Here is a 23837-nt window from a genome sequence, read left to right on the forward strand (position 1 = left end):
CATAAAAAAAACATCGAATCATTCAGTTTTACACCTATGTAAAAAACACTTCTGTTGGTGCACTTATGTCTGTACTTTGTCTGTATTCAGTCTCGATGTAAAACGATGTCTATGTTAGTCTTGTAAGTTTGACCAAGTCAACTATCCTCCTAGTTTGACTTGGCCAAACAGTTAGAAATATGGTTGTCTTTTGTCTGGCTCGAAGGATGCTCATCGAAGGATAATGTTGATCCTTCGATGAACTCGAAAGATGAACCTTCGATGGATGATTCGATAGATCATCCTTCGAGGTTAATGCAGATCCTTCGAAGACTTTGTAATCGATAGATGATCCTTCGACCATCTATCGGATCCTTCGGACAAGACAACCAGTGCTGGGTATATATATACCCATGCAGTGTGTGTTAGTAGACTTAGAAAAAGTTAGACAGATGCACACATAGAGAGTTGAGAGCATTCTGTCCGAAACACACACACACTCTAGAGAGTTTGCAAAACTGATTTGTAAACCTTGTGCTTGTAACCGGAACCTTTCATACGTATTAATACAGTGGTGTTAATCGGTGAACTTTGTGTGTTTGTGTTTATACTTGTTTCATCTCGGTTTGCTTGCTAGCTTGGATTCCGCACTCGCTAGTGGGTTTGTATAACAAGGTTTAGGTTCGTCATCCTCCGAGAGGGACCTACAAGTGGTATCAGAGCCGTGGCTCTTTACCTTGTTTAAAACCGGGTTTGTTCAAGTTCTTTGGTGTGTTTGGACACTTGGTTTAGCACCCGTTTTTGGTGGTTTTCCTGCATCTTTAAACTGAAAAACGCGTTCTAAACCTTTCGGGAGTGTTCAAGTTTGGGTTGGGTAACTTAAAAACTTGTTTTTAAGGCTTTTGGTGATTTCCGGCCAAATTCCGGTCATAGTTCCGGTGACTGGTTTCTGGATAGGGTTCTCCATTTTGGGTAACATTTTCAAAGTTGGTAGAAAGGTACAATCTGACCATCCCTTTTGCCGAAAGTTGACCTTACCAACCTATCACCTTTTTCACCAACCTTTCACATCAGTGTCTGTGTGTCAGAAGCATTCGAAAGATATCCTTCGACATCGAAAGACCATCTTTCGATCAAGGACAGCTCGATAGATAAGCATCTTTCGAGTAGTCTTTCGAAGTCTAAGAATTATCTTTCGTTCCTGGAATCTCTTCGAAGGATAGTTGTTCGAAAGATAAGGATTTATCTCGAAAGATAAGGATCTTTCACTGTGAATCTTTCGAGATCAGTATTCGAAAGATAAGGATCTTTTATTGTGAATCTTTCGAAATCTTTATTCGAAAGATAAGGATCTTTCAAATTGTGAATCTTTCGAAGTCTTTGTTCGAAACTCAACAGTGATCTTTCGAACACTGTTGATCCTTCGAACAAGTATTGATCTTTCGAACAAGTCAGTATCCTTCAATTCGTGTCTGTTTGAACTTTAACAGTTTGTGTTTGTGTAGATCTTCTATTTATATTTCACCAATATGAGTTGTACAAGTCCTTGGGATTGGAGTTTGGACTCACAATCTAGTAAAGAACTAACTTCTGCTGCAGCTTGGGCAAAAAGTATGTTTCCACCGCCATCAATCAGTCCAAGTCAATGGGCTTTGGTATCCAATCAGAGTCAAAGCATTCAAAATCTTTTGATTAGAGAAAGCAAAACGGGAAGCAACAATCGTCCACCGAAGTTGAACCATATGAACGACTTTCCATCATGGAAAAACCGCTTTCACACGTATGTTCAAGGGCAAAGCACCGATCTTTGGACATGTTTCATCAATGCATTCAATGCCAATCTTGAGGTTGCGGCGTCCACTTCAGAAGGTTATGCCAACATGCTCGAAAATGACAAGAAGGCTTATGAATTGGAGAAAAAGGCCTTCGCTACACTTACACAAGCACTCAACAAAGATATCTATCATCAGTTCTCCTACTGCAAGACCACGAAAACATTGTGGGATGCCTTAGTTGCTAGAGGAGAAGGCAATGCAGCTACTCGAAAGTCTCGTCATGATCTGTTGAAGAAAGAGTTTGAATCGTTTCAATTTTTGGAAAACGAAACTCTAAATGATATGACAACACGGTTCTATCATCTGATTAGTGAAATGTGTGCTTATAGGGTTGTATCTACTCAACAAGACATGATGAATAGGTTTGCTGACGCTTTACCTCCAAAATGGAGTTCTTTCATTGAGTTGTTGAAGCACACTGGAACTCTAGACACGGTTAACATCTATGAGTTCATTCAGAAGCTGGAACATAAAAATGATGAAGAAATCAGGAAAGCAAAGCGTGCTCCCGCTCCTCAGAATACAGAGATGTACCTTCCAGGCTTCGATGCTTTGGCAAGATCCGCTGCAGCTCAGCAACAGCAACCTAAACTGCAAACTGCATTTGTGTCTAACACAAGTTCTCTTCCGTTTCCTCAATCAACTGCTGCTCCGGCTTTTGATCCGAGGTCTTACATTCCTGTCCCAACACAGCCACAAGTCCAACCTCCACAACAACAACAGCAGGCTCACTATACAAACAATCCTCAACCTCAAAACCCTAACAAAATCCGAGTCGATAATTCAAACCTTTCACACCTCAGCATTGAAGTTGCTAAGGAGCACATGGAAATTATCAATACAATGGTCAGTGCTTACTGTGGTTTGGTAGCAGGTCAGCTTGGAAACATCAACATGACCAATGAAGATTATCAACAGATCGACAAGAAATGGAGTTGATGGATATTAAGTGGGCTTTTGCAAGTGCAGTTAGAAGGGCCAAAGACTTCATGGCTCGTACTGGTAGAACTTCGTTGGAAGGAAAGAAAGATACGAAGTATGGGTTTGATATCAACGCTGTTACATGCTTTAATTGTGGTAATAAAGGGCACTTTAAACGTGAGTGCACTCGACCAACAAAACAAGGCAATCACAACCCTTTCAGAAACCAGACGAGTACTACAAATGTGAATGCCCAACAAGAAAACCGTGAAAGGAGGATGGTGGTAGTTAATAACAATCAGGGCCAGCCTGGAACTTCAAATCCCAATCGGGCTTTGGTTGTTCAAGCTGATGAGGGATGTGACTGGTCAGTGCAGTTTGGTGAAGATGATCAGAGAAGTGGAACAGCTTGTTATGCAAAGATCATTGAGCATGTTCATAAAGAAGAGTCATCTGGAAGTGATGACAGTTCTGGTTATTCTGGAAGTTCTGATGAAGAAGGCTCTGTTTCTGGGGATAATCACTCAGAGTCTGATGTGAAGGAGGAAGGAGGTGATGATATTCAAGATCTACTGAATGAAGCTGATGAGCTTAAATGTCAGAAATCAATTCTGATTAGGAAGGCGGCTACTGCATCAAAGGAAATGGAGAAGTTATTTTCTGAAGATGGAGCTTTTTCTTTTCAAACTGCCTTTATGGCAAACGGTTCAGCCTCTTCTAGTCAGGTAAATTCTGAACCTCCTGCTCCTAGTGTTTGTAAATCATGTGCTGATATGAAGCTTGAATCAGAAAAGCTTCATAGTCATAATCAGAATTTGGTTATTGAACTGTCGAAATGCAAAGAGGCGAACATGGCTTTAACTCGGAATGAAAAAGAATTTAAATCTGTAATAGAAACCTTAAAGAAAAATGTGTCCGAGGTTAACAAAGTAGTTTACCACAAGCAAGTAAGTATAAATGAATATATTAACATTGTGGAAGAAACTAAGAAGCAATTAGCCATTGCCCAATGCGAACATGATGCGATCAAACAAAAATTGGAAAGTTATTCTAACTCCCAATTTGTGCTTGATCACATCATCGATGTTCAACAACCGAAGGGAAATCAGAAAGGCATAGGATATAAGAAATGTCCGCCCCCCTTGATGAACAATTATACCAAGATGCCTGATGAGGAAGAAATGCCTCAGTATGAACCCAGTGTGCCCCTTGATGTTGAGGAATTTGCTACTGGCCTAGGGTTCAAACCGGACAATTCTTCAAACACATCCTCTAAGCAACAAGAAACTTCATCATCCATGAAGCAAAGTCCTTCAATTATCGAGGACTATGAGACATCGGATGATGAATCAGAAGTGGATGTAGGTGAACAGGATAAATCACTTAACAAGATGAAAGGAGTAGTTATTCCACGAGAGAATCACATTCTTTGTGATCCTGATACTCCTGATGTCCCATCTGTTAAGAAGCAAGTGATTGATCCTGTCAAAGTTGATAAGACATGTGTGTCTACTGTTAAAAGCAGTAACGTGTTGTATACATTGGTTGGAGATAATAAAATCTACTCAGATCATGTTTTCCCAATTAAAAATGTAAATAAATCTTTGATTGACAAAGTCTTTGAAGACAACACAAACAAATTTTTGGGAAAAACACTTCCAGGAATTGTTGTAACACAATGTGATCCAATTCCTAAGGCTGAGATTAGAAAACAGTTTGGTAATCAAAAATCTTCAACCACTCAACAACCTAGTGCTTCTAATGGTAAACAACCAGTCAAACGAGCTCAAAAGCATAAAGTCTCTCAGATGAAGTCTGAAACGAAAGGAGCTCGATTTCAAAAGAAAGCAAAAAATGTCAAGTTCGTGTCATCCAAGGGTACTGATAAGATTGAAACTTTTGAAAACAAATCTAACACTGATTTTGTAAAACAAGTCACAATCTTAAAACGTAACAGTGATAACAATTACACTCAACGCACAAATGGGTGTGATGAAAAGGCTAGTACCTCGGGTTCCACGAGTTCGACATCTTGTGGTCAATCAAGTTCTCCTAAGTTTGTTGAAAGGAGAACATGTTTTAAATGTGGAGAAATTGGGCACATCATCAAAAACTGCCCAAATGCTCCAAAGAATAAATTTGTTGAGAAAGCTCCACCTGAAACAGTTCATCCTCAACGTCGGTCAGTTTCACCTAAACATGATAAACGAACTGTAAAAGAACAAGAAACTAAACAACGACGTAAGAACATGAAAACTGTTGAAAAAGCTTTAAAATCTGAAGTTAAAACAGTTCAAAGGGAACCAGGTGTGTCACAACCTGTAAAACCAGAATCTTCAAAAACTGGTAGGCAAAAACGAACTTGGTTACCTAAGGCGGGTGACAATTCAGGGGGAGCAGTTGTTCTTGAAAACCATCAAGAGATTGATATCACGTTTCGTGATGCTCAGGGACGACCCAAGACCACTAAGGCTTGGGTCCCCATTCTCAACTGATGATTTTAAATGACATGTGCAGGATGTTCTAGGAGGAACTATTAATAGTCACTGGATTGTTGATAGTGGAGCATCCAGGCACATGACTGGCGACTTACGGCTCCTATACGACGTGAGAAACATAAGAGGAGGGTATGTTGCATTTGCGGGAGACAAAGGCGGATTCATCACTGGAGAGGGAAGTATCTCCAATGGCATCGTGTGCTTCGATAAGATCAATTATGTTAAGCAAATTGATCATAATCTTCTCAGTGTGTCGCAAATCTGCGATAAGAAATTCACCATGCATTTTGATGATGCCGGCTGCTATGTGCTGAAACCTGGATTCAAAATTCCACAAGAATGGATTCTCTTATCGGCTCCGAGAGTTAATGATCTTTATATTCTCGACATGAGCCAAGCGATTACAACATCTGCACAAGTCACTTGCTTTGTCTCGAAAGCCACAGAAAAGGAGTCTATATCTTGGCACAGAAGAATGGGACACATTCACTTGAGAAAGATGAACCATTTGGTGAAAAATAATCTTGTGAATGGTGTGCCTGTGAGAAGTTTTCATTTACAAGATATCTGTGTCTCGTGCCAAAAAGGGAAGCAAACAAAGAAGTCTCACCCTTTGAAGAAAATCAACACTGTCAGCATGCCTCTCGAACGTCTTCATATGGATCTTTTTGGACCTATGAAGCACAAGACAACATTCGGAGATGCTTATTGTCTAGTTGTTACTGATGATTATTCTAGATTTTCTTGGGTATCCTTTATGGCACACAAGAGTCAAACTCCTGGCATCCTCAAGGATCTTCTTACAATGTTGGAGAATCTCTATTCGTTGAAAGTGAAGAGGATCCGAAGCGACAATGGAACCGAATTCAAGAATCAAGTTATGGATGAGTTTTGTACTTCTAAAGGCATTCTTCATGAGTACAGTTCTCGTTATACTCCACAACAAAATGGTGTCGCGGAGAGGAAGAATCGGACGATTATCGAAACTGCAAGAACAATGTTAGTAGAGTCGGAACTCCCAATTCAATTCTGGGGGGAGGCTGTATCGGCTGCATGCTACACGTTAAACAGAGTTCTTACAGTAAAGAGACATGGCAAGACTTGCTTCGAACTCCTTCAGAAAAGGAAACCGGATCTTTCTTACCTAGAACCGTTTGGTGCTCCATGTACTATGATTGAGCCGGATGGAAAGTTTGGAGCAAGAGCTATCGAGGGTTTCTTCCTTGGATATGCTACTCCGAATTTTCATGTTTGGAATCTAGCTACCAAAAAGATTGAGCTATGGAGTGAAGTTATGGTTCAAAGGTACACGAGTCCTGTTAGGGCTCCGGGTGATCCGTGGATGTTCGATTATGATGGGCTATTTGACTCCTTCAATCTGCCAACCTTTGACGAAGAATCAGCAGCGGCTAGGATGTTGTTGGAAAGTGACAACGCTGCTGTCTCGCCTTTGGTTAGACCTATTGTTGTTGACCCTCAAGCTTCTTCGTCTGTCAACAATATGGTTCAAAATGAGGTTTATGAAGATGCTGCTGATTATAATGATTCTTCTGAAGATGATGAATATCATGATGCAACTGAAGGATCTTCGGCTCCAGCTGCTCCTGTTCAAGGTGCCTCTGGTGATACACCTCATATGCAGAATGTAGACACTGCTGAAGGGAATGCATCCACTTCTACACACATTCCTGGTGTGGAGTTGGTTGTTGATCTTAATCTTACCAATTTGGGTATCAATGCACGTGTGCCAGAAAATCCTGAAATGAGGATTCATGATACCCACCCCCAGCAGAATATTATAGGAGATGTCCATCGCGGTGTGCAGACGCGTAATCAGCTGAGAAACAACCGGAATGCTGGTTTGTATTCAGCTATAAGAGAATCTGGTTAACAAAATGACTGGTCCTTCGCGTGTTACGTGTCACAAGAAGAACCAAAATCGTGGAAAGAAGCGTTGAAAGATAGTGCTTGGGTTGAAGCCATGCAGGAAGAATTGCAGCAATTTCAAAAGCTTGGTGTTTGGAAGCTTGTTGAAAGACCTGAGAACTACAAGAAAATCGGCACTCGATGGGTCTTCAAATGCAGGAAAGACGACCGTGGAGTGGTTATTCGGAACAAAGCTCGTTTAGTCGTTCAAGGTTTTCGTCAGATAGAAGGAATCGACTACAACGAAGTCTATGCACCTGTTGCACGTCTGGAAGCAATCCGGATCTTTCTGGCTTATGCCTCATTCAAAGGATTCAAGGTTTACCAGATGGACGTCAAAAGTGCATTCTTACATGGTGTGGTTGAAGAAGAGGTATACGTCGAACAGCCTCCAGGTTTTGAAGATCCTGTCCATCCCGATCGGGTTTGGTTGCTCAACAAAGCTCTCTATGGTCTTCATCAAGCACCGCGAGCTTGGTATGCAACCTTATCTACCTATCTGCTGGAGAACGGTTTTCGAAGAGGTCTTATCGATTGTACTCTCTTCATCAAAGAACAAGATGGAGATCTTCTTCTGGTTCAGGTATACGTTGATGATATTATTTTTGGTTCTACTAATGATGTTTTGTGTAGGAATTTCGAGCGCATTATGCAGGATAAATTCGAGATGAGTGCTATGGGGGAAATGACCTTTTTCTTGGGCCTACAAGTGCAACAAACTGAGTCTGGGATATTCATCCATCAGACTAAATATGTTGGTGACATCTTGAGCCGGTTCCAGATGTCCGATGCAACGCCCATTGGTACCCCATTGCCACAAAATCACGGAATTACTCCAGACTTGAAGGGTGAAGCTGTTAGCCCCTCATACTACCGCGCAATGATCGGATCTCTTATGTACCTCACAGCATCAAGGCCAGACATAATGTACCCAACGTGCCTGCTTGCCAGATATCAAGTCAACCCGAAGGCCTCACATCTTGCAGCTGTAAAAAGGATTTTTCGTTATTTGAAGGGTTACCCTGACACCGGTCTATGGTACCCTAGGGATAATAACTTTGACTTAGTCGCATTCAGTGATTCTGATCATGGCGGATGCAAAATTGTAAGACCCTAATACGTATTTGACTAAAAGTCGCAGCGGAAGTTCAAGCCATAAACTTTCTTTCATTATAAACACCTTAACTTATTTAAAAATTAACTTTAACATAACTCTTTCACATAAATCCATCAATCAACTTATTTACTAAGTAAAGCATAGCTTATGTTTACTACATTATATACATCAACGTTCCCGTACAATCTCACTAGTGACTCGATCCTCGATCTCTGTTCCTTGATGATCCTCATGACTCGTACTACCTGCGCTCACCACATTAAATTCATAACATTAGTACGCATTATAAACATACAAGATTTATTCACGTTTACTTTTGTTCCGTTAATTCTTTACATCCCAGCTTTCCATCTGATCGTACATTCCGTGGTGAGACTTTCTCATTTTACCTGCGTTACACTTTGTTCACAAGGCACATTATTGTTATCGTCAATACTCAATTTCATTGAATACATGCGTATATACTTTCATACATACTTACATATGTGCATCCGTTCACACATAACTACTTACAAACCCACGTACCTACATTCATACGTACGTTCCTACATACGTGCATACCTACATACATACATGCATACATGTCTACATACATACCTATTACATGCCTTCTCACAACCCTACATACGTGCACACACTTTCGTACATACTCACTTGGATATATATATACACATACACATACTACTTACATACACACCTACATACATACATACATACATTCATTCATACATACCACTTATATTCACACATACATACATACATACATACATACCTTCATACGTATCTACTTAAGGAAATTCTTAATTTAGGATCCCACCTTTGGGTACCATATTACTACATATTCTTTAGGATCCCACCTTTGGGTACCATATTACTACATATTCTTTAGGATCCCACCTTTGGGTACCATATTACTACATATTCTTTAGGATCCCACCTTTGGGTACCATATTACTACATATTCTTTAGGATCCCACCTTTGGGTACCATATTACTACATATTCTTTAGGATCCCACCTTTGGGTACCATATTACTACATATTCTTTAGGATCCCACCTTTGGGTACCATATTACTACATATTCTTTAGAATCTCACCTTTGGGTACCATATTACTACATATTCTTTAGGATCCCACCTTTGGGTACCATATTACTACATATTCTTTAGGATCCCACCTTTGGGTACCATATTACTACATATTCTTTAGGATCCCACCTTTGGGTACCATATTACTACATATTCTTTAGGATCCCACCTTTGGGTACCATATTACTACATATTCTTTAGGATCCCACCTTTGGGTACCATATTACTACATATTCTTTAGGATCCCACCTTTGGGTACCATATTACTACCCCTTTGGGTACCATATTACTACATATTCTTTAGGATCCCACCTTTGGGCCCCCTACCCGTCGGCGACACCCTCTAGTTTTTGCAGTTTTCTGCAGGTTCGTTTCGTCGTCCGTACGCACTAAAACGCACGTAACTTTTGAACCGTTTACCCGTTTGACCTCCCGTTTCTTCCTACATGCTTGTAAATTCACATTCTATCATATGAACATAAAATCTTACCTCCGGATTACGGAAATCCTTAACTTACATACATTCGACTTAACTATTATCTAACTATTTGACCCGTTAAGGGTATTCGCGCATTAATTGGTCTACGACTGACCAAACCATCATCCCCACTTCCATACCTGTCCAAAACATTACTCTAATCGAATAGCTTGCTTCTAAACCACTTTTAAGTTCGTTTACCCCAAAATACCCATCATGGGCATTTTGGTCAACCTTAAACCCATCATTTACGACGAAAGACTTTAACACATATTTGACCTCAAACATCATATTTAATTCATTACAACACTTTATTACTTACTTGTACTACGAAGTGATTACGGAAATCACTTACCTCGTGCATCCATGTTCGTAACCGCTTCCTTGCCCCATTTCGACCCGTTAGCCTTTCATGCTTGGTCCATGCTAGTGTGGTTCCTATCCTTTCATGTCGTCATGCCATAATAATGTTAGTACTCATGCTTATTCATATTAATACACATTTTCCGGCTCTTATCTACATTGACTTTCACTAACACGCATACAACATAAATCGTCAACCACATTGTTCAGTTAGACAACCTAACGTAATTCATAACATCATCCTTTACTAGCATGGTCATATATTATATATTTAGTACACATTCACTTCTTGATTGAAATTAAGTGATTAATAAAAACACATGGGGAGCATCGCCCGTTCAAGCACAATGTACAAGCTTCTAATGCATAGTCTTGACCAACACATACATTCAACCCGAATTCTTGTATGAGTTCCATCTAAGGCACATTCCTCAAGTTAGTATACTACTAATTACATCATTATCATGTTTCATTCATATATGTCAAGCCATTTCATACAATCTCACATCCTAACTGCACCTAGACATTTCATCAAACACTTGGCGTGCGTACAAGTTTCTAAACATGATGTACAAGTAACCTTCATTCTTTTCTTTCTAATTCTTGTTTTCAATCATCCAAACTACCAATAACAATTCAATCTCATACCATATTCAATATAACTAACAATTTGGTCACATGCAACATATCATATCAAGAATTAAACAAAGATTGGACATGGGTGACATACCCATGTCGCCATTTCTACTAACCCAAGTGGGTTTCATCTCCAAATCTCAATTAACATCAAATCTTGCATAATTCACATTCCCATGATAATTCTAACATATGTTCATGCTTAATTTCATCCCAATTCATGGATTAAGACCTAACCCATTTCGTACAAGATCACCAATCTTAGTTTTTGAGACATACCTTTTGATCCTCTTGTGATGGTGAGCATTAATTCGTGTTTATTCATGATTTTGAGCTTGGATTCAACCTTCAATTTGGACTTCTTTAAGAACTAGGGTTTGCACCCCTTTGTTCTTCTCCAGAGCATTCCACGCACACACACACGATGTATGTGTGTTGTGTGTTGTGATTTTATTTAATAAAACATAACTTTCCCCCTTGTTCATATATGGTCCCTCAAGTTTGTTCACTTGTTTGCTTTGCTAAACTTTTGACTAGGTATAATAACCTAGTTACTACATTCTATATTATTAAACATGGGGTCTCATTAGCAAATTTAGTAATTCGAGTTTTTGGAGCGTTACTTAACTAGGTTAAATAACCTAGTCGTTTATTTCATGCTAAGTCATATAAGAACACATGGCAATTATAAACATTCGGGTTTTGGGATGTTACAAGTCTACCCCCCTTAAAGAAGGTTTCGTCCCCGAAACCTTTCTCATTCAAACTAGACCAATTTTACTCTTACCCCTTTCAGGTTGTTCATTCACAATACTTACTACCACCTAAACGCTTTCGGGATCTTGACAAGGTGTTATTCATGCATGAACGTAATTGAACACATCGTTCCTATGCCCTCATATTACGTAAATTGCTTTCATAATTATACTTATGTTAGACTCTGCTCCAGAGCTCTTATTAGTGTCTTTTACTTTGTCTTTTACTTCATAATACTAGCTCTTAACACATATCATCACTAACGTTTCTTTCATCGAGTTTATTCCAATTGTATACAATTATTAACTGTATAAACCTTAGTCTGTGGTTTGTTTCTAACTTCCTATCTAAGCATCTTTCATTCATATATTTGCTAATCGAAATAAATCGATTTATTTCATACTACTCATACACCATACGCTACCTTTCATTTTGATCACTATGAGCCATGTTAAACATTCCATTACTATCATTACTCCCGATTACCTCTAAGCTCATAAAAGGGGTCGATACATTACCATACGCATACTATAATCATTCAAGAACTTATTATTACAGCTAGATTCACCCTTCTTAACTTATTTATCCATACTTAATCCACAAAGACTAAACATTATTTCCATGGTTACTGCTGTTATTTATGCCATGCGTATCTTTTCTACAATGTCTTGTTCAAATGAACATGGCCAACAAGCCGAGCATCAAAATTAGCATTTCTTAATAACATTTGCCGTCTTTTATATTCTATCAGAATTTCCATAGTTACTATCATTTAAGTTCAATACCACCCGAAGATCATTACAAACATTTGAAATTCACTCCTTATTGACATACATTCTTCTTATGTCAATTGTTAAAATTAAACTTTCCATATCATAACATTCATACCCATTCCATCATTCATTTCGTAGGTCGTACCCAATTAACCAATTCATACTTATCTAACATAAGTTAAACTTTTTACTGACCTCATCTCATATCATCCATCGACGATCTGCAACCCAGATCGATCCGCATTCTTCACGAGTACTAGTCATACCAGGCTAGATTTCATTCATCCGCGTAATGCGCTTTCGCCCGTGCACATCCTTCCACCAATTCGTTTGGTTTCATCACATCAAGAGTTCCTAACATTATAATCTACAATTTTTGCGGTTAGCACATTTCATTCAAGCATTCATTATACTAGGTGATTACTCACCTATATTTCCTTTTTTCAACGTCCTACGTACAAACTTTAACACATTCCGCATTTCATTCCTTACATGCAATTTTTTTATTCTGGTTCCTCATTTCATCAACCTTTGCAGTTTGACCCTTTCCAGGTCAGGCTGTCATTTCTTACTTACCATAGATGTATTGAGGTACTCTTCGTACTTCTTTCCATTCATGCTTACTTGCATAGACATTCATTACATCATTTCGGTATTCTTAACAAAACTTACCTGTTCGTATTTAAATCATTGTCCGGGTCGTAGCCCGTCATTCTTTATGACTCCTAAGAGTCCATTACTAACATATTTAACACATAACTTGTTCGAACTTCTTTCTTTCGCTTTAAAATTTAGGTTTGCATGCCCATTACGATCATTCTTTTGTTTATTACTTTACATTTACCCGTATGACTCGTTTGACACAACCATGGTCAAACTGTCGACACATTGTGATGTGGATTAATTTCATCCCTTTTTATATTTTAAATCCGTCCCGCGAACTCAATTGTCACATTCATGCCTTTCATTGCTTTCATGTTTTGAATCCGTCTAGCGGTTCCAAACATACTATTCATACATTTTCTTCCTTTCGTGCTTTGAATCCTTTTCGCGGATTCAAACATTTCATTTACATTACCCATTCACATCTTTCATTCATTACATGTGCTGAATCCGTCTCACAGATTCAAACATATCATTTTCTGCATTTCATTCCTACATAGTACTCTCAATTTCCCGAGAGCTTTACTACCCACTTCACCCGCACGCCCACCTGCTACCCAATTCTACAGATATACCTGCGATAATTACCACGGTCTCACGAACGTCATATGCTTCTTGCGTACTGGCCAGGTGCGCAATTCACATACTAATTCCGTGCCTTCAGGTAATCATCGCCTTATGTCCGCATTAGTGGGTCTCAGTTCGTGCTACATTTTTACAATTTTACCAAGACAATATCGTTGTCTTCCGTTTAGTACTTACCCTCCCAAGGAGACTTTTTCCTTTTTCTTTTAATAACGGTACCCATACATGTCAACATTGTGTACCTGGGGTCCGTCTGTCCATTCGCATCCTTGCCTGCCTTAGCATCCACCTTAGACTGCATTCACGGATCATCCTCTCCAAACTTTTAAGCTTACCTTGCACATAGCAAACCGTTAGCTTCTTCATATGAATACATACATACACGTTTTCATTCCATTTCTACCTTTGGATCTTGATCGAGTCATGGATTGTACAGGTTCCTTATCACAAGAGCACATAGGTTTGAGTTCAAGTACCTACCTTCTCGTACTTGATTCCCTCAAACCAGGGCTCTGATACCAACTTGTAAGACCCTAATACGTATTTGACTAAAAGTCGCAGCGGAAGTTCAAGCCATAAACTTTCTTTCATTATAAACACCTTAACTTATTTAAAAATTAACTTTAACATAACTCTTTCACATAAATCCATCAATCAACTTATTTACTAAGTAAAGCATAGCTTATGTTTACTACATTATATACATCAACGTTCCCGTACAATCTCACTAGTGACTCGATCCTCGATCTCTGTTCCTTGATGATCCTCATGACTCGTACTACCTGCGCTCACCACATTAAATTCATAACATTAGTACGCATTATAAACATACAAGATTTATTCACGTTTACTTTTGTTCCGTTAATTCTTTACATCCCAGCTTTCCATCTGATCGTACATTCCGTGGTGAGACTTTCTCATTTTACCTGCGTTACACTTTGTTCACAAGGCACATTATTGTTATCGTCAATACTCAATTTCATTGAATACATGCGTATATACTTTCATACATACTTACATATGTGCATCCGTTCACACATAACTACTTACAAACCCACGTACCTACATTCATACGTACGTTCCTACATACGTGCATACCTACATACATACATGCATACATGTCTACATACATACCTATTACATGCCTTCTCACAACCCTACATACGTGCACACACTTTCGTACATACTCACTTGGATATATATATACACATACACATACTACTTACATACACACCTACATACATACATACATACATTCATTCATACATACCACTTATATTCACACATACATACATACATACATACATACCTTCATACGTATCTACTTAAGGAAATTCTTAATTTAGGATCCCACCTTTGGGTACCATATTACTACATATTCTTTAGGATCCCACCTTTGGGTACCATATTACTACATATTCTTTAGGATCCCACCTTTGGGTACCATATTACTACATATTCTTTAGGATCCCACCTTTGGGTACCATATTACTACATATTCTTTAGGATCCCACCTTTGGGTACCATATTACTACATATTCTTTAGGATCCCACCTTTGGGTACCATATTACTACATATTCTTTAGGATCCCACCTTTGGGTACCATATTACTACATATTCTTTAGGATCCCACCTTTGGGTACCATATTACTACATATTCTTTAGGATCCCACCTTTGGGTACCATATTACTACATATTCTTTAGGATCCCACCTTTGGGCCCCCTACCCGTCGGCGACACCCTCTAGTTTTTGCAGTTTTCTGCAGGTTCGTTTCGTCGTCCGTACGCACTAAAACGCACGTAACTTTTGAACCGTTTACCCGTTTGACCTCCCGTTTCTTCCTACATGCTTGTAAATTCACATTCTATCATATGAACATAAAATCTTACCTCCGGATTACGGAAATCCTTAACTTACATACATTCGACTTAACTATTATCTAACTATTTGACCCGTTAAGGGTATTCGCGCATTAATTGGTCTACGACTGACCAAACCATCATCCCCACTTCCATACCTGTCCAAAACATTACTCTAATCGAATAGCTTGCTTCTAAACCACTTTTAAGTTCGTTTACCCCAAAATACCCATCATGGGCATTTTGGTCAACCTTAAACCCATCATTTACGACGAAAGACTTTAACACATATTTGACCTCAAACATCATATTTAATTCATTACAACACTTTATTACTTACTTGTACTACGAAGTGATTACGGAAATCACTTACCTCGTGCATCCATGTTCGTAACCGCTTCCTTGCCCCATTTCGACCCGTTAGCCTTTCATGCTTGGTCCATGCTAGTGTGGTTCCTATCCTTTCATGTCGTCATGCCATAATAATGTTAGTACTCATGCTTATTCATATTAATACACATTTTCCGGCTCTTATCTACATTGACTTTCACTAACACGCATACAACATAAATCGTCAACCACATTGTTCAGTTAGACAACCTAACGTAATTCATAACATCATCCTTTACTAGCATGGTCATATATTATATATTTAGTACACATTCACTTCTTGATTGAAATTAAGTGATTAATAAAAACACATGGGGAGCATCGCCCGTTCAAGCACAATGTACAAGCTTCTAATGCATAGTCTTGACCAACACATACATTCAACCCGAATTCTTGTATGAGTTCCATCTAAGGCACATTCCTCAAGTTAGTATACTACTAATTACATCATTATCATGTTTCATTCATATATGTCAAGCCATTTCATACAATCTCACATCCTAACTTCACCTAGACATTTCATCAAACACTTGGCGTGCGTACAAGTTTCTAAACATGATGTACAAGTAACCTTCATTCTTTTCTTTCTAATTCTTGTTTTCAATCATCCAAACTACCAATAACAATTCAATCTCATACCATATTCAATATAACTAACAATTTGGTCACATGCAACATATCATATCAAGAATTAAACAAAGATTGGACATGGGTGACATACCCATGTCGCCATTTCTACTAACCCAAGTGGGTTTCATCTCCAAATCTCAATTAACATCAAATCTTGCATAATTCACATTCCCATGATAATTCTAACATATGTTCATGCTTAATTTCATCCCAATTCATGGATTAAGACCTAACCCATTTCGTACAAGATCACCAATCTTAGTTTTTGAGACATACCTTTTGATCCTCTTGTGATGGTGAGCATTAATTCGTGTTTATTCATGATTTTGAGCTTGGATTCAACCTTCAATTTGGACTTCTTTAAGAACTAGGGTTTGCACCCCCTTTGTTCTTCTCCAGAGCATTCCACGCACACACACACGATGTATGTGTGTTGTGTGTTGTGATTTTATTTAATAAAACATAACTTTCCCCCTTGTTCATATATGGTCCCTCAAGTTTGTTCACTTGTTTGCTTTGCTAAACTTTTGACTAGGTATAATAACCTAGTTACTACATTCTATATTATTAAACATGGGGTCTCATTAGCAAATTTAGTAATTCGAGTTTTTGGAGCGTTACTTAACTAGGTTAAATAACCTAGTCGTTTATTTCATGCTAAGTCATATAAGAACACATGGCAATTATAAACATTCGGGTTTTGGGATGTTACAAAAATCGACGGCAAATCCACAACGGCTGGATGTCAGTTCTTAGGAAATCGCCTAGTCACATGGCAGTGCAAGAAGCAGACGTGCGTCGCTACATCAACATGCGAAGCTGAATACATTGCTGCCTCAAGTTGTTGCTCCCAAGTTCTTTGGATCCAACAACAATTGCGGGACTACGGTTTTGAATTCCTAACTACTCCTATTTACGTTGATAATTCTGCTGCATTACAGATCACTAGAAATCCTGTGCAGCACTCAAAGACCAAACACATCGAAATCAAATATGACTTCATACGTGATTGCTTTGAGAAAAGGCTAATCGATGTTGTTAAGGTCCACACCGATGACCAACGTGCCGACCTTTTTACCAAAGCATTTGACAAATCAAGATTTGACTTTTTATTATTGGTAAACGGCATTAAGGTCAAGCAAGAGTAAACCAACATCGGAAAATCATTTTTGTAAATACCTTTGTGTTTTAAATTTGTCTTAGTTTGTTGATTTTAGGGGGAGTAAATCCAAAAATCGGAAAATCCAAAAACATCGAAAAATTTCAAAAACACAAAAACAATAGAAAAACAAAAATGAGTTTCCTGGCGAGCAAAAGAGAAAATGATAGTACATCAGTGGTCTATCCAAACCTCTTTAAACCTTAAATGAAAAACGATAAGCAGCTCTATATAAGATGTATCGGTAGGCTCACAATCATTTTAAAGTGTGCAGGGTGATATAAATCTTAAATCGACTGAAGAACAGGTGGGAACCATTCATTGGCATATGGTCTTAGTACCGAAATTTCGTTTGATAGATTGCCGAGGTTCTGAGATATTCGGTCTTTATGCTGCTTATCATCTGGGTATCATGGTTGTATCTTTTACCGAAAAATAACGGGGACGCAAGTCTAGATCTTCCATGATACTATACATACGTGTACATATTACATACTGCATTCGACCTCAATAAGTGATAAACAATCACATGTCCAAACAAATAAGTGATAAAATATCACATTTATCCGGGAGTCAAGTTCGTCTCTCTGCTGTACGGAAGTACTGACCTGTTCACGGACTTGCTCCTGTGCCCTCATGCATACGAAAATCAAGTTCCTCATCAATAAGTGATTATATCACATAGGGCTTGTTTTCAAATCAAAATAAGTGAGTATCTCACATCATATACGGTCAAACAGATGATAATCGGTATACTCACCGGTAAGATGAACCCTCGTGCATACCTTGATACGGGAATGTGTCGTGATATGGATGAACACCGGTCGGTAAGTATAAATCATACCTTAACGTATCCCCTCGCCATGATTACATCTGATAAGTTGAGCTTAAGTGGACAACAATACCGATAATTGTTATAGGATGCTTTTCTTAATGTTAACTAACTGAACAACAAGAGTGTTTTGGCATGACCGTACACTGATATGATTCTCTTACCCTCGAAACTCGCAAAAAGAATGTCTGTATATATTTATTTATTTACTGCTTAACTTTTATTGTCTTATTTTAAACAGTTTCGTCGTTTGGTGCATATCAGCACGACATTAGCGGTGATGTCGTTTGATAACACTCAAAGGATTTTAAAATTGTTGTCTTTCGAAATATTAAAACACACCTAAAATCTGTTTTAATATAAACTTTGTAAAAGCCAAAAAGATTTTATTTCTACTTTATTTTCGATCGTACGATGTTGGAGCTCGAGTCTTCGTTACCTGAAACCTGAACGAAAACCGAATTGACTAAATCTTCATAAACGGTCGAAATTTGCAAGTTTTGAAAGTTAAATCTAAAATTGAGAAATTTATTAAACTTTCAAACTGTCGGACGGTGTTTGATAGTGACATGGTCATTCGTGTGTCATTTGTTTATACTAACTATTCCAAGCAGTTGTTCTCATTACGCGTTTAGATTTCTTGCATGTGCAGATTCTAAAGGCTAGGAGAACATGGTCGATGACAAGCTTTGAAATGAAGACACGACGTGAAGGCGCTCAAAAGATGAAGATGATCGAGTTGCCGCTGGCCATCATCAACACCACAAGGATCTTAAGCTTTGAAGATCAAGTCATTCACGAGCATAACTCGAGGGGGAGCTTATGTTAAGGGGGAGTTTGTCAACACACTTCCTACATGATACGGGTAGTTTGTTGATACACTCTCTGCTTTCAAGACGTGAAGACTTTGAAGATCCTCCGACATTGAAGACTTGAAAGGACATCAGAGTCTTGAAGACATGAAGATCAAGGATGATCAAGGTCAAGACAAATCTGCAAACATCGAAGATCGAGACAAAGCTACAGCCAAGGGGGAGTTTGTTGGTGCACTTATGTCTGTACTTTGTCTGTATTCAGTCTCGATGTAAAACGATGTCTATGTTAGTCTTGTAAGTTTGACCAAGTCAACTATCCTCCTAGTTTGACTTGGCCAAACAGTTAGAAATATGGTTGTCTTTTGTCTGGCTCGAAGGATGCTCATCGAAGGATAATGTTGATCCTTCGATGAACTCGAAAGATGAACCTTCGATGGATGATTCGATAGATCATCCTTCGAGGTTAATGCAGATCCTTCGAAGACTTTGTAATCGATAGATGATCCTTCGACCATCTATCGGATCCTTCGGACAAGACAACCAGTGCTGGGTATATATATACCCATGCAGTGTGTGTTAGTAGACTTAGAAAAAGTTAGACAGATGCACACATAGAGAGTTGAGAGCATTCTGTCCGAAACACACACACACACTCTAGAGAGTTTGCAAAACTGATTTGTAAACCTTGTGCTTGTAACCGGAACCTTTCATACGTATTAATACAGTGGTGTTAATCGGTGAACTTTGTGTGTTTGTGTTTATACTTGTTTCATCTCGGTTTGCTTGCTAGCTTGGATTCCGCACTCGCTAGTGGGTTTGTATAACAAGGTTTAGGTTCGTCATCCTCCGAGAGGGACCTACAAGTGGTATCAGAGCCGTGGCTCTTTACCTTGTTTAAAACCGGGTTTGTTCAAGTTCTTTGGTGTGTTTGGACACTTGGTTTAGCACCCGTTTTTGGTGGTTTTCCTGCATCTTTAAACTGAAAAACGCGTTCTAAACCTTTCGGGAGTGTTCAAGTTTGGGTTGGGTAACTTAAAAACTTGTTTTTAAGGCTTTTGGTGATTTCCGGCCAAATTCCGGTCATAGTTCCGGTGACTGGTTTCTGGATAGGGTTCTCCATTTTGGGTAACATTTTCAAAGTTGGTAGAAAGGTACAATCTGACCATCCCTTTTGCCGAAAGTTGACCTTACCAACCTATCACCTTTTTCACCAACCTTTCACATCAGTGTCTGTGTGTCAGAAGCATTCGAAAGATATCCTTCGACATCGAAAGACCATATTTCGATCAAGGACAGCTCGATAGATAAGCATCTTTCTAGTAGTCTTTCGAAGTCTAAGAATTATCTTTCGTTCCTGGAATCTCTTCGAAGGATAGTTGTTCGAAAGATAAGGATTTATCTCGAAAGATAAGGATCTGTCACTGTGAATCTTTCGAGATCAGTATTCGAAAGATAAGGATCTTTCATTGTGAATCTTTCGAAATCTTTATTCGAAAGATAAGGATCAGCTAACATTTAGGATAAAAATAAAACACATTCCCAAAATCTAGAAAATTTTAATGCATAAGTCATGCCAACTATAGTCAACAATAATACAAAGCCATGTGTTGCTCCTAAGAAACCCTAATAATATATGTGTGACTAGGCCCTTGGGTCAAATAGACGAACGGGTCAAAGTGACTTAACCATCTTTGCAATTAATTCTCAATATAATGAATCAAAAGACTATGTTCGGAGGCTCACTAAAGTGTCCTAAACAAATATTTATAAAAATGTAGAAAAACTAAAAAAAAAATACTATGAATAGATTCACATACTAACACACTTACCTTCATTGATCCTTCTCATCCTCAACGTCACCAAAAGATGATATAAACACCTTTAAAGTACGCTCTACAAATTCATTAATTTCACCTTGACGAACCATTTTAGTTTTATTTGCCAGCTAAAACATAAAGATAGATAAAAGTTAGGTTATAGGTTAATACACATTGTTGTTAAACGTATATAAATAGGAATAGGAATGTATAAATATACTTACCATATGTTCTCTGTTACGAATCACAAAATCATACATAGCCAACATAACACAATAACCACACTCCCATCCATTAGGTTGTAGACGACACTAAATAGTTAATTGAGCTTACAATTAGTTAACTAAAATCTAAAAATAAACAAGCTATAGAAAATGAATCAGAACTTACTTTAACCTTAGCCCACGTCATATTTTCTTCTATGGCCTGTTCGAATAATTAGTACCCAGTGTTTCCTGCGTAAAATGGTCTAATTACTTTAACCTTAGCCCACGTCATACTTTAACCTTAGCCCACGTCATACTTTAACCCTTCCAAGTTTTATATACCGGATGATGTTGAAGTATAATTAGTACCCAGTGTTTCCTGCGTAAAATGGTCTAATTTAAGAAACACTTAATAATAAAAACAAAAACAATATTCTAACATAACTAAAAGAAGGTTGAAGCTTTAATATAAATGATCTTGATATGAAACAAATTGAATACCTGGCTATGTACGGTGCAATAAACCATTGTTTGTCCTTCTGAAAAGAGATGACCTTTTTGATATGGTCAATCACAAAGTCACCGTCATCTGAGACAAGTTCACCTTCAATATAACGGGGATGAAAATATGCAGTATTATTTAAACCCTCCCGTTCCCCAGCTGCATATAAATACCTGACATAAAAGTAGAAAGAAATGTGATAAGATTAGTAACCCTCGATTATATTTAAAAAATACTACCGTAAATATTTAAATAAAAATTAGCGGAACATACATTGTGAACCAATGCACAAAGCAAACATCCGCCCAACCGTTGACACATAACTGTATAACCGCCTCAAATTCAACCGTCTCTTGAACACGTTCCTCATACATCCCAGTTGGCGAAGTAAAAACCGTAAACAAGGCTTTTTCAGAATGAAGTGCCACTTTTTGTGCTAATCTATATATGTTTTGAGGCCTGGATCTCGCCATTTCTAAAAGTTCTAATACTTTTATTTTTTCTTTTGATACTTTTATTTTTTCTGTTGAAGGTTTAGAAGCAGCAACAATCGGTTTAGTATGCTGACAATCACGAATGGGCTCGGTAGATTGATTACCATGAACGGTCTTCGTAGGTTGATTAGCAATAACGGGCTTGGTATGTTGATAAGCATGGACAGGCTCAGTAGGATTACGAAAAGAAACATGCTCGGCTGTTGTATTCTCAGAAAATTGTTTATCAATGAAATACATCAATCAGTAACAATGTTATTAGTAAACAAATATATATAGAAACACAAACCACATATGTATATATATAAATAATGTGATTACCAATTGATTAAAAGTCTCATCATCTTGTATATAAATAATGTAAGGTCGAGGCGGCATTAATATATAAAAATAAAATTATATATAGTATAAAAAATTAAATACTTAACATCAAAAAAGGAGTTTTCCCATCAATTTCATTAGATTCAGTAGTTTAAAACATAAACAGCAGCCATAACTTAATCACTAACAGCAGCCATAACATTAACAGCAGAAAAAACAAACATTAATAGCACGAAAAAAACATTAACAGCAGCAATAACATTTACAGCAGAAAATAAACATTAACAGTAGCAATATTTATTCATGATCGATTAAACAAAGCATTGAGAATGAATTAACAATAATCTTCAATTAACAATCATCAAAAGCGGCCATAACATGATCAAATAACAGCAGCAAGTATCATTAAAATCAGCGATAACAGAATCAATTAACAATCATATATGTTTTTCCTCCGTTCCGCCTCAGTACGGACGCCTCGGCCGTTTTTTAAACTATGGCTTAACACTTTAACAATCTAACTAGTAACTATGGGATTCTGTTGCGGTATCAAACCTGGCACAATGGGCTACAGAATATAATTAACATATCAAAAACTTTTGTTATGGGAATAAGCTCTCTCATCTTAAATATGTCTGCAGCTGTTTTTCTATGTGGTACTGTTTCTGCCCAATAATTAATGATATATAAGGCTTTTTTATGGCTGTAGGACCGTGTTTCGGGACCGAAACCGTGATTATCATGATTATGTTCAAGACGGGAGAGATTAGAGATGATAAACAAACAACTTTGTATTAATCCGGTAGTAAAACATTACAAATCGGCCCGATTATATGATAACCGAACTAATACCAAAGGAGTATACATCCGGGGAGAGACCAAGTGGTGATCTCTCCCGGTGAGGTCTCAAACCTCCTCTAACTCTCTTGTGTTGCAAATGGCAAGGGTTTTCTATTTATAGTCACACCCCTTGTCTTGCAAACACACACGGTCAACCGAATAACCCTCTCGTTTGACCACTTCAAACGAGCGGGTCTATACACGTTCGATAGACCGTTTCACTACCTATTACAAATTCAGCGTAAAATAATAACTAATCTATTCGACAAGCATCGGACACAAAATCTGCATCAACAAATTCCCCCTTGTCCGTTGCTGTCGAATGCTGAAAATGCAACTACAATCGATCTT

The 23837-nt window shown here is 38.1% G+C and overlaps 1 protein-coding gene across 2 annotated transcripts; it reads right to left on the reverse strand.

Annotated features, from left to right (window-relative positions):
* Nucleotides 1–21140: 21140 nt before the first annotated feature.
* LOC110903474 lies at nt 21141–22532 on the reverse strand. Of its 2 annotated transcripts, XR_002571981.2 has the most exons (5): nt 22105–22532; nt 21831–22004; nt 21514–21708; nt 21348–21434; nt 21141–21251 (listed from the first exon to the last, which is right to left on the reverse strand). XR_002571981.2 is itself a non-coding variant. In XM_035975487.1 (3 exons), the coding sequence occupies exons 1-3, from the start codon at nt 22302–22304 to the stop codon at nt 21648–21650; spliced, it is 435 nt and encodes a 144-aa protein (XP_035831380.1). In that variant the 5' UTR covers nt 22305–22532; the 3' UTR covers nt 21498–21647. The 2 variants fall into 2 exon arrangements, 1 of the variants encoding a protein (XP_035831380.1); XM_035975487.1 differs by lacking the exons at nt 21141–21251; nt 21348–21434 and having other exon boundaries at nt 21498–21708.
* Nucleotides 22533–23837: the final 1305 nt, after the last annotated feature.

This window comes from Helianthus annuus, chromosome 7 (assembly GCF_002127325.2).
Source record: "Helianthus annuus cultivar XRQ/B chromosome 7, HanXRQr2.0-SUNRISE, whole genome shotgun sequence".
In the NCBI taxonomy this organism is placed as follows: domain Eukaryota; kingdom Viridiplantae; phylum Streptophyta; class Magnoliopsida; order Asterales; family Asteraceae; genus Helianthus; species Helianthus annuus.